This window comes from Diabrotica undecimpunctata, chromosome 3 (assembly GCF_040954645.1).
Source record: "Diabrotica undecimpunctata isolate CICGRU chromosome 3, icDiaUnde3, whole genome shotgun sequence".
NCBI classification, from domain to species: Eukaryota; Metazoa; Arthropoda; class Insecta; order Coleoptera; family Chrysomelidae; genus Diabrotica; species Diabrotica undecimpunctata.
The window spans coordinates 63,828,872-63,847,042 of NC_092805.1; the positions used below are offsets into that span (position 1 = coordinate 63,828,872).

At 30.5% G+C, this 18,171-nt stretch overlaps 1 protein-coding gene across 5 annotated transcripts in view; it reads right to left on the reverse strand.

The window, feature by feature from the left end:
- Positions 1-293: 293 nt before the first annotated feature.
- Eph (Eph receptor tyrosine kinase) overlaps positions 294-18,171 on the reverse strand; it is a 598,175-nt gene continuing 580,297 nt past the window's right edge. For 3 of the 5 annotated variants that reach the window (XM_072526021.1, XM_072526020.1, XM_072526019.1), the window contains 2 exons: positions 16,875-17,736; positions 11,438-11,570 (listed from right to left, as the gene is read on the reverse strand). In XM_072526021.1, coding sequence (XP_072382122.1) covers positions 16,905-17,736 — 832 coding nt within the window. In that variant the 3' untranslated portion in view covers positions 11,438-11,570; positions 16,875-16,904. Of the gene's footprint in view, positions 11,571-16,874; positions 17,737-18,171 lie in introns of all 5 variants that reach the window. The other 2 variants (XM_072526023.1, XM_072526022.1) reach the window with 1 other exon arrangement.

Below are 18,171 nucleotides of genomic sequence, written 5' to 3' on the forward strand. Positions count from 1 at the left end.
CACAAATTTCTCAATCCGAGGCTGTCTTTCCGTTTAAAATATGGCGATCGTGTGCTGACACACTTCAAATGTGGCATCTGAGATTGGGCATTCTGATTGTTATTTATTCTGTGCTTTTGGTCATTCCAAATACAAACAGCTTTCACTCGATACATAACGATTTCATAACGATACCCCCTCGTTTAAAACATTACCATTAAATTAGTTGCAATATTGGTTTGAACTGGACAGATAGAAAATCTGTTCAAAACTAATGGTCACTTTCAATTAAGGTGAATCAAATAAAACTAAAATTTAAGCTATTTATTGTTTTATAATGAATAATCTTATATTTTACAAATATATTACAATTTTACACTGACTTATTGGAGCAATAGAAAAAGAAATGTCTATAATACGTATGATCCCCCTAAATAGAAAAATTCTATTTAGATGCATCGGTATTTGCAAAATAACATTCAACGTAAACTTTTGTTATCGTTTGTCAAAAATTAAAATTTTAGATTATCACTCACTTTCGTTTTTAACAATATCTGTTGTCATTTTAAAGCGGTTTATAGGTACTTTTTGAATGAAAAAGTTATAGTCAAAGATAACATGTTAAAAAAATAAATAACTAGGAGCAGAATATATCAATAATTCGTTACAAAAATACCCAAAGAAACTACAATTGGCTTCCATACACGAAAAATATATAAGTACAATACAGGGACTACACATTACACAACAACAGAAGCAGTTATAAGTCGATGCGAGAATCATACAAGCATCAAAGAAAGGTTAATTGCAAATAACAAATTTCAAAAGGACCGAACCAAAATTTTAAAATTAGGACTGAAAACACTTTTTCAACAACATTAAATAAATACTTTACTTTATCTATATATTTTTCTTAATGTAAATATGAGTGAAATGTTTAGATATCACAGAAATTGACAACAAAAGTTGTTGAACATCATTTTTAGCAACTATAATACATACGCACATTTAAGAATCAAACATGCGTAAACAAGTTTAAACATATTTTAAAAAAAACTGCCACATGCTGACAATCAATGCACTTTTTCAGTCTAAACAGTTAAGTCACACTATGCTAAAAACCGCTTTCTTTTTTTTAATACAGTTGTCGAAAGTTGAAAAAAGGTGTGCCATCGCATAAGTATCACTCACAAATTTCACCATGTAACAATTAACTACAAGGCCCATATATGTCCATCACACGTCCCACTCAAAATAATTCCTATAAATTGTAGACATTTATCGATTTCACAAATATGTTCATTTACCTACACAAGGAAATTTATCGTGAAGTATACAAATTGGGTTAACTAGTGTTAATATGTATTATTAAGTCGCTGTTAGTTTTTATTTTATGACATGTAACTTCAGTAAAAGTAGCCAAATTGAAAATAGCCAAAAGTAGTGATTTCTGGACTTAAAATAAATCTGGACAGTATCAAAATGTATAAGGCTGGTATTATGGGTAGATTAACATTTCATCGGAAAAAGTAAAGCAACGTTTAACTCGAACATTAGAAATAAGTATACTTAGTAAAAACTAATTAATTAACAACTGTTGAGATATGATACAGTACTTATTATAATAACATGTTAAACTTTTCCAACATCAGAGAACAATATAAGATTTATTGCAGATTTGGCGTAACGGTACCAAGCAGGCGTACTGGTGATTGCAAGATAGGACCTATTGACAGTTTGTGTTTCTACATAAATTGGTAGGTTCTATATAAAATTTTCACTACACTAAGCAAGCAAACGAAAAAAAGACATGTCATTTTCCGTATTTTTGTTTGTTGGAAATATTTTTTCTATAAGATAAATCCGAGATAAAATAATCATTATTTTAAAATATGGAACATTTTGCAATTAATACTAAAAATTATAACGATGAATTAAAAAAAGTTATTTTGGAGAGCTGTAAACAAATAAAAAGGAAAAAGAATAATAAAAATGTGGGTCACATAGCCAAGCGGGCCATGGCCAGACCGAGGAATTGTATTCACTTCACTGTGAATGATCTAGTGGTCGATGGTTCAAACCCTGGCAAGAAAACAAATAGGCTAACGTAGAAGTTTACAATACTAATTGATCTGCTACTTAAGACTAGAATACGCTGGTGTACGGATCGACCTATGGATAAGCAGTATGGCAAGAAAGATGGGGAATTGTGGCTCGGTGTAACTCACTCCATAGATCCATACCGGAGAAGCGCTAACGTTTAAACAACTCGAATATAGATAGAAAAATAAAAATATGTTTTGAAAACAAGAGCTGGTTACCTAATAAGTGAAACTTAAATTTAATCCCATATTTTTTTTTTCAAAAATATTCGAAACACATATAAGTTTAAAATTTTCCAATTCTAAGCCATGACCTACTACTATACCAAAGTATTATTAAAATACTGTCGAATAAACTTTAATTCAATAAATACACAAAATTCAGAACAAAATATAACTCACGCTGTTAAAATTAATTAAGGATTGTCTAAACTTCTTAAAAGTGCATAGATTTGCCAACATATTAAAACAAGAATATTATCTTTAGGGTTAAATATACAAAGTACTGGAATGTATATGAAAATTGTTAAAAAAAATCAAATAGCTGCACGTAATTCCTTGATAGATACTTATTCAGTCAATTATTTTCACCTATAAATATTTATAAAAAAGAATCTTTCAGTATGGGCGTTGGAATAACTGTTTTGGCATGTGAAAATTGAATTCTTATATTACTGCAATGATATAAACCATCTAATAAATTTAAAAAGAAGACTTTTAACTACAAAGTACAAACAAATCACTATTTTAAAATATATCACGACTATTTTGTAATTTTGAGAGCTTAGAATTAACAAATGGACAAAATTACAGACACAAAATACAGTGATCTTAAAATTACTATCATAATTACTTAACAAACAATTAAAGAAAAATAAATTGTAGTTAAATTTTAGGCCATTTTTATGAGCATCGATAACATACATCAATTTTCAGCATACAAAAAACAGTTAATACCTACACTCTTTAGCTTATATAAATACATGGATTAGGCGTATGTTTATATCATTTTGAGCAGTATAAAAAAATTAAGTACACATTACACATATTTCGATTGTACACCTGTATTTTTTTTTATAATAACACTTTAGTGGGACATTACAAAGGTACTGGACGATTTTCTTTAGAATTTGCCCAGATTATATTTATTAATAACTTTTAAACCAAATATCACACCGAACTTGATTGTTTTTTAGCGATAATGTACCACGAGAAATGTAGAAATATGTGAGAAATATTTTCACAAGTAATTTAGTTAAGTCAAAAAGCAGTAGTCAGTTCCGATAAGGCTTCAAATAAACACTGATTCTGAACAAATTGAAACACAAATTGAAAGATGACTTTTTGAACTTGGTTGTAATGGTATTGCGGATTAATATATTTTTGGGTAACTGAACCATGGTACTTGTTCATACGTTTTATGATGCTTCAGTGATAGAATCATTAAAAACAGTGCATACGAGGGTCACTGTATAATATAAATAGATGGCAAGTACTGTATCATTTTTAACTAAATCTACACTTAGAATATAAAACCTCAAGAAAGAACTTAAATTACATGATTGTATGACGAACGTGGACATCTCAGTCGACTTTTACGACAAAAATAACGTTCTTAGCCAATGAAACAGAGAGGACCACACAACCATACCTCAAATAGCATTAAATTATGAACCATAATGAGCGAGTAAGATCGCCACTTCCGTCAGAACATTACTATATCCGTCTTAGAATGTAATCTCTTTTTTGTGGTTTTATATCCTATTTCTATATAATTTCTGATCCCATTAAGAATAATCTTACAAAATGACACCAGTCAAGCATATTTAATTAATAAGTCACTGAATCCCATCCAAAACTATGAATAGGTTTCTTAGTTCTGTAACCCAAAAAATATTAATTTATATTATTTTGTACAGAATTTAAGATACGACAATTGGTTATAATACACTCGCGATCATAAAATCCGGGTCACCTTGAAAATTTCAAGTTTCTTGAATATTTTTGCATCTGGTGCAGTAACAAGCCTTTTTTTAGGCTAATGTATTTTTTATTTGTCATCAATGTTTGTTTTGAAAGAAAAAAAAACGGTTTTTTATTGTTTTTATTGAAAAAGCAGAAAACAAACCAAATTGTTGATAAAACAGACATAAGAAAAAAACAAATGAAAAATACAGAACGTGGTAAAACATCCGTGGAATTTCAATGACTAATATCGTGTATTGCCTCCCCTTGCTCTAATAACCTCTTGCAGACGACGGGACATACTCTCAATTTTTCTCCGGATTACATGTTGTGGTATGTTATTCCACTCTCTCACTAACAGATCCTTAAGCTCCTGTGCGTTGTTAGGAGAAGGTGTATGGGTTTAAATACGTTTTTTCCAATCGTCCCAGAAATGTTCGATGGGATTCAGGTTCGGAGACCTAGCTGGCCAGGGTAAACTCGTAATTCCAACCTCGTCCAAATATTGCATACTGATCCTGGCAACGTACGGTCGCGCGTTGTCCTGCATAAAAACGGCGTCTTCTCCAAGCCCTGCCATGGTGGGCATAACATGTTCTTCCAGAATCTCCGTAATGTGTCTTCGTGCAGTTAAGGACCCATTTTCGATGAAGGGTAATTCTGTGCGGAAGTCTGAAGATACACCTCCCCAAGCCATAACTGAGCCCCCACCTAATGGCATTCTTGGAGCAATGCAAGCTTGTAAAAATCGTTCAGCGGTTCTCCTCCAAACTCTTACACGTCCATCGGATCCAGTTAGGTAGAAACGGGATTCATCTGAGAATAACACTTTGCTCCAATCATTAATTCCCCAATGCGCGTATTGTCAAGGAAAAGCTAGTCGTGCAACTCGATGCGCCCGGCGAAGTGGCGGTCCTGTAGCCATTACCCGAGAAGATAGTCCAGAAGAACGAAGTCTTCTCCTGACTGTTGCAACGCTAACATTGCAATTTCGTACTTCTTGTAGACGATTCCGATGCATAACCGCAGTTGAGGTCCGGTTTCGTAAAGCCTGAAACACAAGGAAACGGTTATCTCGTGCCGTGGTCGTTCTTCTTCGTCCGGTCGTCTGGTTAGCAAACCCGTCTCCTGAGAGCGTTCAAGTACTCGTTGAACCGTAGAAAGGCTTACGCCAACAGTTCTTGCGACTTGCCGTTACATGTGACCGTCTTCCACAAGCGCAACAATGCGTGCCGTTTCAACAACAATCAAAGGCATTTTTAGCAAAAAATAAACAATAATAAACACTAATAATGGCACTAATAAACACTAATGGTAGCAATAATAGACGTTTGTTTGTTGCGTTTGAACAGAAAGTCGAAGCACAAATGAGACATTTAAAACAAGCGGCAGTTACAGGTACCGTTCATTTAGGGAAGTGTATAGTTTTCCGCGAAATCGGCATTATTGCAATTCTTTGATACAAAGGAAACCGCTAAGTCGACAACAATTCTCAGAAACATGCATTAGTTTGTATTTGTGTTATTATTATTTACGATAAAGCTCGTTAAAAATGAAATAATGGTGATTTTCAAGGTGACCCGGATTTTATGATCGCGAGTGTAATTGAAATCAATATTTTGATGTTTTTGAGTTGAAAAAGAAAATTGTGTAGGTATCTTTAAAGAGAACTTAAAACAAGTTTTCACATGAGATGTTACCGACCCATATTTAAAACAATTTTACCACACTTGGTTTACGGAGAAATCAGTTATATATAGTTCGTAATAAGTTAGAAAAAAGTGAACTTGAAACAGTATGAATATACTGCAATACTGCAATATTCTATGGGTCGATATATTAAACTAACAGTATTCAAATGATTCCGATTACATTTTTTCCAACAATTAGTTGTTACTAGTAGTTTTTGTGTTATTGCCTACCTAAGTGGTTGTTATGAAAGCTCAGCGAACTGTTTCAGAGCAATAGTATGTTTCGTTAGCATAGCAGTGAATTTCAGCCTTGTATTTGATCCATTTTTAATCGTTAAGATGCATTACTTTAACCAATATTAGTCTACATTTTTTGTGGCACTATGTTTATAAACAATTTATTAACATCCCAATTTAAATAAAATTAGCATCTGAAAACACTGAATTATTGCTATCCTTTTAGATTAATGTATATTTAGAATTATTTAGACAAACAGTCTTTATATAGGATTTACTCTACGGACAAATTTTACACTGAATCTAGCTAATTCATTAAAAATTTTAAATTATTAACACAAAAAATTTGGGATAGATTCAAAAAAATTGAATATAGAGTATTTAACAGATTATATATTTACACATAGCTACAGAAATGTTTAAACATCAAATAGAGCCATAAGATTACTGATATCAAAAAACCTTATTAAGTGAATAAAACCGATAAATTTTTAACTGACCATATTTATGAAAAACACAACAGTATAAAAAGATTTATCCATAATTTTTTTCTGAAAACAACAAACTAACAATTCAGTCATATCATCATCATTTTGGCTTTACAACCCTGTTTGGGTCCTAGCCTCCCCAAGAATTTTTCTCCAGTCGTCCCTATCCATCGCCTTCCTCCGCCAAGCACGTATTTCCATATTTCTCATGTCTTCATCGATGTTATCTAGGAATCTTGTTCTGGGTCTTCCTCTTCTTCTTTGACCAATAGGTCTATCAACTATTCAGGTATTCAGTCATATAGCTACATCGTTTTCCAAAACGTATGATTAAACTATTTCAATGATTTCGGGAAGTACCTACATAGTTTTATTTATTTTCATAAAATCAGTTACCTAGAAGAAGGAAGTCGTATTTAACAGTAGAAGGGTAGAAAAGATGTAGAAACTTAAATTAGCTGCAAGATAACTAGCAAATGGTCCACTGTTGCTTTGTGATTGACTAGTAATATAACTGAGTGGTCGAATTAAGTCGAATATTTTCTTATAGAAGAATCTAACTTTTACTACTGTTTATTATTTTTGTTTCCGAGAAACGACTTTTTGTTAAATTTTCATTAACTTTTTATTTACCATAATAGTTTTATTGATTTTATCCTTCAGAATAATATTATTCTGAAGCTATTTTCTTGTGGCATGTTAAAGTAATTACTATTTAAATGGGAATAAGCTATAATTAAAAGTTAAAGTACGTTTATTGACGTTTCAATTGTTCTCAAAATACAAACTTTAGTAAATTAAACAAATTTTGTTTTTTTGTTACTTGGTGAAAAATTTTTGAAAAAAAAAATTTCTGACGGATATTCTCAAGTTAAAGTTGATATCATGTAATCGAATGAACTATCTTACAAGTAAAGTCGTCCCAGGAACGCAACTCAACAATATTGGCAATACCATTTTAAAGTCGTCTACTTTAAAATCTATAATGCATGTCTGTATTGTCAATATAAATGAGTCAGATAAAATTAAATTATTAGAAAAATTTTTCACCAAGTAACAAAAAAACAAAATTTGTTTAATTTACTAATGTTTGTATTTTGAGAACGATTTCCGAAGTGGAAATTGAAACGTCAATACACGTACTTTAACCTTTAATTGTGGCTTATTCCCATTTAAATAGTCATTATTGTTATAGTAATCTTTTCTATCTTTACATCTGTGTAACGAAAGTTACACATATTCTATAATAATGTAGATTTGTATGAATATATTCGTGACAAAAAACCGTAATGCTTAATCATATTTTGCTAGCGCACTCTGCAAATCGTTGTAGAACTTCAATAGAACTTGAAGAGAGAAGAAACACTATGTTTCTAAATAATTAATTTACAAACTAACAGAATTTCTGATTCTGATCAAATATACCTATATATATATATATATATATATATATATATATATATATATATATATATATATATATATATAAAGATTTAGAAGAATTGTTATTAAATTTAGAAAAAAAACTTTGGATATATCGTTTTTATCTTCGCAGTTGCTGTTTTGATTATTATATAAATAAAAAATAGTTTTTATTTACTATACAATTATCTACATATATATTTTCGTATGGTTGTAACAACACAGTCCCATTTCTCTAGATATACATTTAAAAACTATCAAACGATTTCAGTATACTCTATAATCAACAATTTTTTTCGCCTTTCCCAAAAACACAATTTTTTTTTAAAATAAATCATTGTACTATGAATTTTTATTATTCAAATCCGGAAAGGAAAAAGGAATAAATATTTTATTATATTTAACTTGATATGTGAAAAAATAACATTATTTTGATTATATTTGGCTATAAAAGAATTATTTTGGTGTTTTGTCCTTCGTTTGTGAAATTAAAAGAAGGGAGAAAGTACCACTGTTGTTTTTATCATAGGGTTATAAATAGGTATATGGCAATAATAAATAATAATTAACATAAAAAAATATACAATATATAGTTGATAAAACATATTTTAAGTAACCATTTACAAGGGAGGTTGGTATATAAGAGAAGTTTTTAACGTGATTGCGTTTTTCTACTTTTCATTAATGTTTTATTATTTTTATTCTTTTGGCATTTTTTGGACATGTAGGATTAGATAATGCCTCTGATTGAATTTACGTCAATAAGAAGAAAATAAGAAAACAATATAAGTTACAGCATATTACTTTTTCTGGTCCAGTATTAAAAAATAGTGGTGCATATTTATATTAGACAATGAATCTAAGTTTAATTCTCTTATATAGAAACCTAAGGAATTAAATAAGTCAATAATTATTAAAAAATCACAATTAAACAATCTCAATCTCAACATAAAACAGGGCTAAAAATCGCGTTAGAGTCAAAAACACTTTAGTCATTTTGATTTATACTTGAATAAATAAAGCCAAGCTGCCAGGTATATATACTATATATATAAAAAGTTTTCGTCATAATAAAGTTCCGATTCACAAAATATTATATTAAGTGTTCTATTGATACTTTGACACAATTCATTTTTCTAATCTGTCCCGCGTTTACTCACTAATACGTCTTTCTAGTCTAGTTTTCCATGCGCACTTGAAACGAAAATGTAAACATTTTTTGAGATCGACAAAAATGGAAACAGATACAGAACACTGAATCATCTTTTCTGTAATCATACTTTCCTTTTACTTGTGAACAATATTTTATTTTTTCCTGTTTATTTAATACTAAGATAATTACTTTTGCAAATGAATGTAAAATTAGTTGTTTAAAAGTGTAATAACCATTTTGGACGATCAATTAATAAAAACTGTAGAGTTGAATTTTAGAATCTTCGTTAATCTAACAAGAAATCTAGAAAAACAGGGATACGATGCAGAAAATCGAAATCAAATATCTCAAAATTACCCAATGCTGTCATATTTATGTAAAAATATAAGAAATATACCTACTTAGCAAGTTTCATCAGCATATAAAGTAGTTACAAATGCTAGTTACAATGAACAAGTATACGGTAAAAGGAAAACAAGCAACAGGAAAAAACAACACCAAGACTATGATTAAATAACTCGCAGAAAAATTAATTTTCTGGAAACAGGTTGGAATAAAGTTATTGGCCAGAAGCGTGCATGGGTATAAGGATCGCTTTCGATCTGTGCTACATTTTAAAATGATACAAACTTCTCTCTTTACTGAGCACTGTATCATAAAAAATTATGAAGAAAGGACACGGAAAGTTTTATAAAGATATTTTGTGTCACATGTTACCATGCAATATCAGACAACCGATGGACAAAACATATTTTAGAGTCGGGACCAAGGCAAGAAGCAATACGGAACAGAGGATGCCCACCAACTAGATGGACTGACGCCCTGAAGCGTGTTAGCAATAACTGGATGCAAGCCGCACAAGACAGAGACAGATGGAAAGAGCTGAGGGAGACCGATGTCCAGCGGTGTACGCATGCAGGTTGATGATGATGATGTTACCATCCAAACAATTCGTGATTTACATTTAGAATTACTTTAATACTGTATTCACCACATCTAGTAACGGCCGGCTATAATGTCTTTCCTAAACAGTCTAAAAGAAGAGGTGACAGAAGCATTGGTGGCCTGGTTTGCAGAGCAAGATCAAAGGTTGTTTTGAAAGGTTTAGAAGCGTTGCAGGTTCTTTGTAATAAATGTATACAATTAAGGGGAGAATTGGATAATATCCATTGAATAATAAAAAACTCTCGACTTTCAAATTTTGTTTTCTTCTGTAGTGGGTTAAGAATTTTTTAATACATCCTCGTATTTGGGGGACGTAGGAAAAAGGATGGAACGTAGATATAAATAGAAAAGCTATCACTCACTCGTTCTTTATATGTACAAAGGGGTTAGCATTACTTAGAAACCAGTTATAATAGGAGATATCTGTCAATTTACACTTTTAACGTTATCAAAAGTGTATGTATAATTGTTTTAAGGAGTATAGATGAATAAAAGGAAGGGTTTCTACAGAAAATTAGTGGGCAAGGGATGAAAACTACTTCTTCTAGTTCCATGACCGTTATCGATCTTTGGGTATCATGTTGGCTACCATATTCGCTATCGTGACTTTATTGACAGCAGCTCTATAATAATGATGTAGTGATGAACACTACATACTTTAAAAACTACATTAGCTGTAGCTCAAAATAAAAACGAAGTACAAATCTTGTTAAATTATTGATAACATTGGATATATCTTTGGATATTTGAATCCGACATCAGACCAAGAATTCCAGACAAAAAAGAGGGCAACATTTGAGAGCCGCCAGTTACTACTCACCGAAGAAAATATGAGTATTCTATTTGGTTTGAAGTTTGTCAAATGTTACAACTGGAACGATGTTGGTATATAAAAAAGTAAGGTATCATACAGACTTCAAAAGTTAATGCATTCCACTTTGGATATATAAGTAGAATGTTGAAAATATCATGAACAAACTGAATCTAACAATAAGTTCTAAGGAGAGTAATCCTAAATTCAAGGGGAATTCCTTGGATATATGTTTCGAAACAAATAGTCTCATGCATGTTATAATTGTTACAAAATGGAAGATAAGGAAAAAGATGTGTGATCGAAACATTTCAACCAATGGTGAAGACACAAAACTTAAAATAATTGGCAAACTTTTTCATTGTTGATACAGAAATTCTAGGGTATTTATTTGGTGTATTTAATTGGAGATAATTGATATAATACTGATTAATAAACCAGATTAGATATTATTCAACTACTTTTTGTCATCTCAAAAAATCAAGACATTGTAAACGAAAACTAGGCTATTAAACTAGAAACCCCTCATTCCCGTTTACCCGTATTTGCGCCCTAATATTTTGGACACTATTCATTATTTTCTTCTGGTGGCCTACCAGGGTGATTCCCAGTTCCGTTAACTCTTTAACGGTAAGATTGACAACGGCGTCCATAGTGTTGATGCCGCCAGAATGGAAGTTTTCGAGATAACGAGTCATCTTTATTGAATTGAGCCATTCTTCGATGCACGTGAAATTTGTGAGATCTGGGGCGTCAGCAGATAGGGGGTTGTTTGATCTGGAAAATAGAAATATTATCGCTTTTGTTCAGAATAATTACCTATTTGTTAAAATTCAAAAACTAGGGCAGAAAAAATATAACAAAAATTTATTACAGGTAAGTATCAGACAGTGTACATGTGTACATTTTGAAATTAATTAAGTTAAGTGTACCGGTTATATAAAATAAATTGCCTCAATATTCCAATATATATATATATATATATATATATATATATATATATATATATATATATTTATATATATATATATATATATATATATATATATATTTATATATATATATATATATATATATATATATATATATATATATATATATATATATATATTTGTTCGGAAAGTACTCGGTGACTTTATTTTTCTTTTTATTAGAGCGTACACTATCTATGTATCGGAAACTACTTACACTATAATTATGAAAATTATTGGTTTATGGGGATTACGTTATTACAAACTTTTTGAAAATATTTTGACAGACATGCCACTTCCGGTTATACCGGAAGTGAACAGCAAATGTTATTTTAAATGGAATGCCCTGTATATTCTTGTATTTTTTGATTCTTCGTAACAATCTGGATAAAATTTGTATAAGGTACCATAGGTCAAAACTTTATGTTTTTTGAGTTATTCAATTTTTTAAATAATTCTGACAGATAGACAATTTTTTTAAAGTTAATAGCTCATCCATTTACACACATTTCTTGAAAAATTTTGCACACAAAGAATATGGGTAACGTTCTTTCAGAAATTTACATCTAAATAGAATTTTTAAACACAGCGTGTTCACAAATGATACATATTTAAACTTCAAACCATAGTAAGTCTACTTTATTATTTTAATAAAAAAAACGGGTGTGGCGCGGTAGAAGTTATACTTCTATAGACGCGTTCGCCGTTACAAATTTATATGGGAGTCAATCTGCACAATCATTACATATGTAATGCTATAGGTAAGAGAGAGCAGAAAGAGAAAAAGAATTAGGTATACATGTATATGGTGCATCGTTTGCTGTATGTAAACATTTGACCTGTAATAGGAGTATAGTAAGTAAATGAAGGATTGAATCAATATTTTAATGAAAATATATATTTTTATTTTCATATATGTATAAAAGGAGTTTGCAAAAATTTTTTTTACACATCCTCTGCAATCAAATTCATTGTTTATTTTATTAATATAAAAATACAATACAATACACTGCAACATAATTCAATATAATAATACAATGCAAATTAAAATGCAATATTCATAAGTATTTGAAAATGAGAATATACATAACTTACTTACGCATATGTTTAATTTACCATGATAATAATATTAATAAAATAAAAATATTGTTTCGTGATATAACTGTCAATTTGTCTGACATTGACAGATACAAAATTTAATTGTTGTTTGTTGTGTATATAAGTACACATTTGAACTTTCTTTAGATATTTACAAGTTTTAATTTATAATTTAACATGCCTAACGAGGCTCAAGACAAATCTGAACAGAATGAAAAAATAATAATAATATTAATAAATATTAAATATATTTACAAAAGGAACATTTTATTCTCGAGAGAAAAAGAGAGAAAATATATCTTCTGTCTCTCTCTTACCTATATCTTACATATGTAAAGATTTTGCCGATTCACTCCTGTACAAATTTCCAACCTCGAACGCGCGTATAGAAGTATAACTTCAAAAAGAAATCAGTTGTCTTTCAAATAGTATTACGGTTCCCTATACCTAAAGTTAATCATTTTAAAGATTATTTGTTGTAAGTTTAATGTTGTAATGTGGATAAGCCAAGATATTTATTTTTTTATTCTAGCAGGCCATGTACGAATAAGTTAATTGTCATTATTTTTTATTATTGGCATTTTTGCAAAATGATATAAATGGCTGGTTTAGAATTAAACAATGAAGAATGAGTAATTTATTTTTAATATATGTATGGAGAATGTGACACAGTTATTCCTAGAACATGTGCTTAAAAGATATCCAGATCGACCACGAACTACCTGTGACACTGTGAATAGATTATTTAAAAATTTAACACATTTTGGTTATTTTCAATAAAAAGTTAACAAAGCGAAGCCTATTGTTGATAATAATGATAATATAATTAATGTTCGTGGTTGCTATGCTGCTTATCGCGAAACGTCATTATATTGTTAAGTTTAAAGGAAACAGACTGTAATAAAAAAAAATAGATTGTAACGATAAAATGTCAAGAAGATACTTAATGATTTTTTTAAGAATATTATATAAAAAACAAAATATTTAATAGGCAAAATTCGCATTACCGGAACGAAGTAAATTAACAGTTAACGTGTTTTTCAGGAGCGATGGAAGTTTAATGTCTTTGGCGCGATCAGAGACAACCAGGTTGTAGATCTTCACTTTTATGATGGTAACTTAAACTCATTTTTTTTAGGTGAATGATATCTCAATATATTTAAAGTAAATTAACGCAATCTTCATTGTTTAATTCTAAACGAGCCCTTATATATTATATATATTCAGGGATTCTACAGTATTCACTGTCTTCCCATGCTCAACCGTTTCCATCTCTCTCTGTTGTTCCATTTTCCATCGTTTAGGCCTCTCTTACTCATGGCGTCGTCTACTTCGTTCCTCCAGAATTTTCGGGGTCGTCCTCTTTGGCTCCTTCCTATGGGGCTCCATTCGGTTATTCCCTTTATCCATCTGACGTCACTAGTTCTTCTTACATGTCCATACCACTTTAGTCTTTTTTGTTCTATGTATGTTAGTATGTCTGTTTCTATTGATGTTCTTTGCTTTATTTCGTCATTACTTCTCCTATCCATTCTTGTTACTCTGTAGCATCTTCGCAGGCATTCCATCTCTGCTTACTGCTATTTTTCTTGTTTATGATCCAATTTTCAGCCTCATATGTCATAATACTTCGCACTAATGTTTTATAAATCTGTGTGTTTGTCTTCATATTTAGGTGTCTATCACACCATACTGAGTTAAGTTGTCGGATTGCTGTTCTTGTTTGCTATCTTTGTGTAATTTCTTCCTCAGTTGTTGCCTTTTTCGTGATTATAAATCCCAAGTATTTGAATTTATCCTTTCCTTTGATTATTACGTTGCCATCAATTTTTAGATCTTCTATGTCTTCTTCACTTGTAGATAGGTACTCTGTTTTCGCGAGGTTTATATCTAGGCCAGCCTTGGTATATTCTTCTTGTAGTTTATTCATCATGTAGCTATAACTATAATCTATAACTTTGTAAAAGAGCCAATAATCACAAAAAAAGACAATTATGACATCTTTATACACGGCCAGCTGCAATAAAACAATAACTACCTTAACTTTAACAGTAAACCACAATGATCTACAAAAGTATTTAAGAAAGACAATTAAACTCTTTTTTAATTAAAATTATAAAATACACGGTATTTCGTTTAATTTATTGACCTACTGTAGTTTGAGGTTTAAAGAAATGGCATTCATTGTATGATCATTATTATCAACAATAGGCTTCTCTTTGTTAACTTGTTGAAAACAACCAACATGTGTTAAATTAAGTAATCTCTTCACAGTGTCACGGGTAGTTTGTGGTCGATCTGGATATCTTTAACAAATAAAGCACAATGTTCTAGTAACAACTCTGTCACATTTTCCACATACTAAAAGTAAATTTAGGCATTCTTCATTGTTTAATTCTAAACCAGCCATTTCTATTACGTTGCAAAAGTGCCAGTAATAAAAAATAATGACAATTATGACATATTCATACACGCTCCGTTAGAATAAAAAAATTTATATCTTGTCTTTAACATTAAACCACAATTAGCTTTAAAAGTATTATATTACCTTTTACAAATATTATCTAGTATCGTATGTAGAATCTAAAAATGCCGTAATATACAGGGTGTTCCATTTAAAATAACGCAGTTACTGTCTACTTCCGGTATAACCGGAAGTGTAATGTCTGTCATAATATTTTTTTTAAGTTCGTGATTACTTTTATCCCATAAACCAATTTTCATAAATATCGTGTAAGTAGTTTCCGATATATAGATAGTGTAAGCTCGTCGTGAACCACCCTTTATTACTTTCCCGTATTTCGTTTCAACGTATTTCCTTTTATTATAATTATTTTTTCTCATTGTTATTTTATGATCAAGTTATAAGTTGTACATATTCAGTAACATCGCAATTTGCTGTACTTATACAAACATATTACACGAAATAACAAACCTTAAAAAGTTTTGGAAATTGTAAGCATTTTATTTCATTTTTATTGATGCGGCACTTAAATTTAAACGACAGGTGATATGATGCATATCCTTAACAAAAATGATTGTTTTTTAATACAATGCATATAACAAACTTTTGCTTCATTCTTCTTTCTATAAATATAATTTGTAATCAGAATACAAATGTTATGACAGTATATCCCTCTAGCAGTAAATAACACACAATAATGGAAAACGTGAAGTTAGGTTTTTCATCAATTGATAAATACTGTTTTATGACAATGCTTTTGTTAAATATATGCAGTAAATATATTATGGATTTTAACAGTGTGTGGAACTAAAAAACGTTTAAATATCATCATTCCTAAGCAAATAATAATAATAACGATTACATTCTTTGTGTTACTGGTTATATAAGATTCAATAATGTATGTAAATAAGATGTAAAATGTAATATAAAGAGAAATAATAAATTAAAGTACTTTGGACCTAAAAAACATTACTTAGTTGTGATAGAGTGTTTGGAATATTTAGATATCACTTGGAAGAAATACTGAATTGTGAAGATATACCTGAAGAATGGGGGGTCAATCCTTTTAATATCTCATATCAATACACAAAGTAATAGACATAAAGTTAATATAAATAAAATTATTGAGGATTCTAATTTGGAACGTTAACACGAACACGTTAATGTTTTTTTATATGTAAAATTTTTCTAGATTTCCAATAGGTAACGATATTAACCTTCAAGCAATTAACCTAACACTTGCGAGTTCGGTATGGAATAACAGAACCAAGTGAGTGTTACTACACATTTACGATTAATGTTAATAGGGACTAAAATACTCTTAATGGTACGTTACGTTAAGCATATAGCTAAAATTTACACCTGAAACAATACTGTTTGCCTTAATAATGATAATAAAACTATTACGTTTTCATATTACTACTATTTACATAGCTGCAAATTTCTTAGGTGCACACACTAATAAAATCATAATAGAAATATGTTAAAGAAAAAGCTTAAAAGTAATGTTAGAGCTTCATGCAATAGGGTAAAAAAGCAAACAAATACCTTGCAAAACAAAAACCACAGCAAGCATATTTACACATTAACAAAATTGACCCAAGCTCCCCCAGTCTGAGCGTTATTCGTATCCGCTACATCGGGCTTAGCTTCAACCCTCTCTACATTAGTTTCATCATTAAATAAATTATCAGAACTGGTATTGGCCGCACTCGATTCGTCTTTGAAGTTATCAGAAAACTGTTCACTTAGTTCCAGTAGATCAGAACCAGATTTGTTTATCATCTGCGTGAAGAAATGGTCTGGTCTTTTGCTATAGTCGTTGTTGTCGTTAAAGAGATCCGGTTTTTTTCCGAAAAAGTTTTCTGTCTGTTGGTCGTATTCGTCGCCATCGTCAAAGAACATGTTGGCAGTTCCTGGCCCGTCTATATTTTGTCGGATATCTATATTCGGATAGAATGGGGTTTTGTGCTTGAAGTTCGATTCCCTGCTATCATTTCCGAAGTTGTTATTTAACCACATATTCGTATTTAGTTCCCTCAGTTGGTTACCACTATTCGCCTCAAAGAGATTGTCTTGTTTCAGGTTAAGTAAGCTGCTGAATCTCTGTTTCATTTCATGTTCTATCACAGAGTTTCGATACTCATTTTCCAATCTTCTTCGCATATGTAGTTCATTGTGCGTCATATCAGATACGACACCATAGTTCTGTAGCAAAATGACATCTGGAAGTCCATAGTATGGATGGGTTTCAACTTCTGCTACGTTTTGTGCATAGTTTATACGCCTTTGGAGCGAACCAAAGTAGGGATTATGATGTAGATGAGGTAGTTCTGATAATTGCATGACTGGGGTAATGTGAGAGGGTATGTTTTGTGAAGGCCAGGGAAGATTATATGGCAGCTGACAGCTAAAATGAGTGAGAAAAAAGAATAAGGGATATGTTGCAAGGGGTTAACTATAACTAGTGATTTTTGGATCATTTTGCCTATAAAATTTTTGTTTAACAAATATTTGATTAATTATTCTTAAGTCTAAGAAATAAAACATATATGTATCTATATTGCAGTGAAAGTTAATCAAGAGACATACTATGATATGATATATTTCCTCTGCCAAATCTTTATATTAATTTTGGCGTCATTAGTTTGGTAATTGATTTTGTTTATTATTTTTCTCTTGATTCAACACCTTTCTTGTCTAGAAAACAAACTATACAATTATTTTTATTCCTTGGATATTATGAAAAATATAAATATTTCCAAATTCCTTTCTTCTTCTTTGCTTCTTCCCCTGACGGTATATTATTAAGAAAATGTCTTTTCATCTATTTATGTCTTTCCAA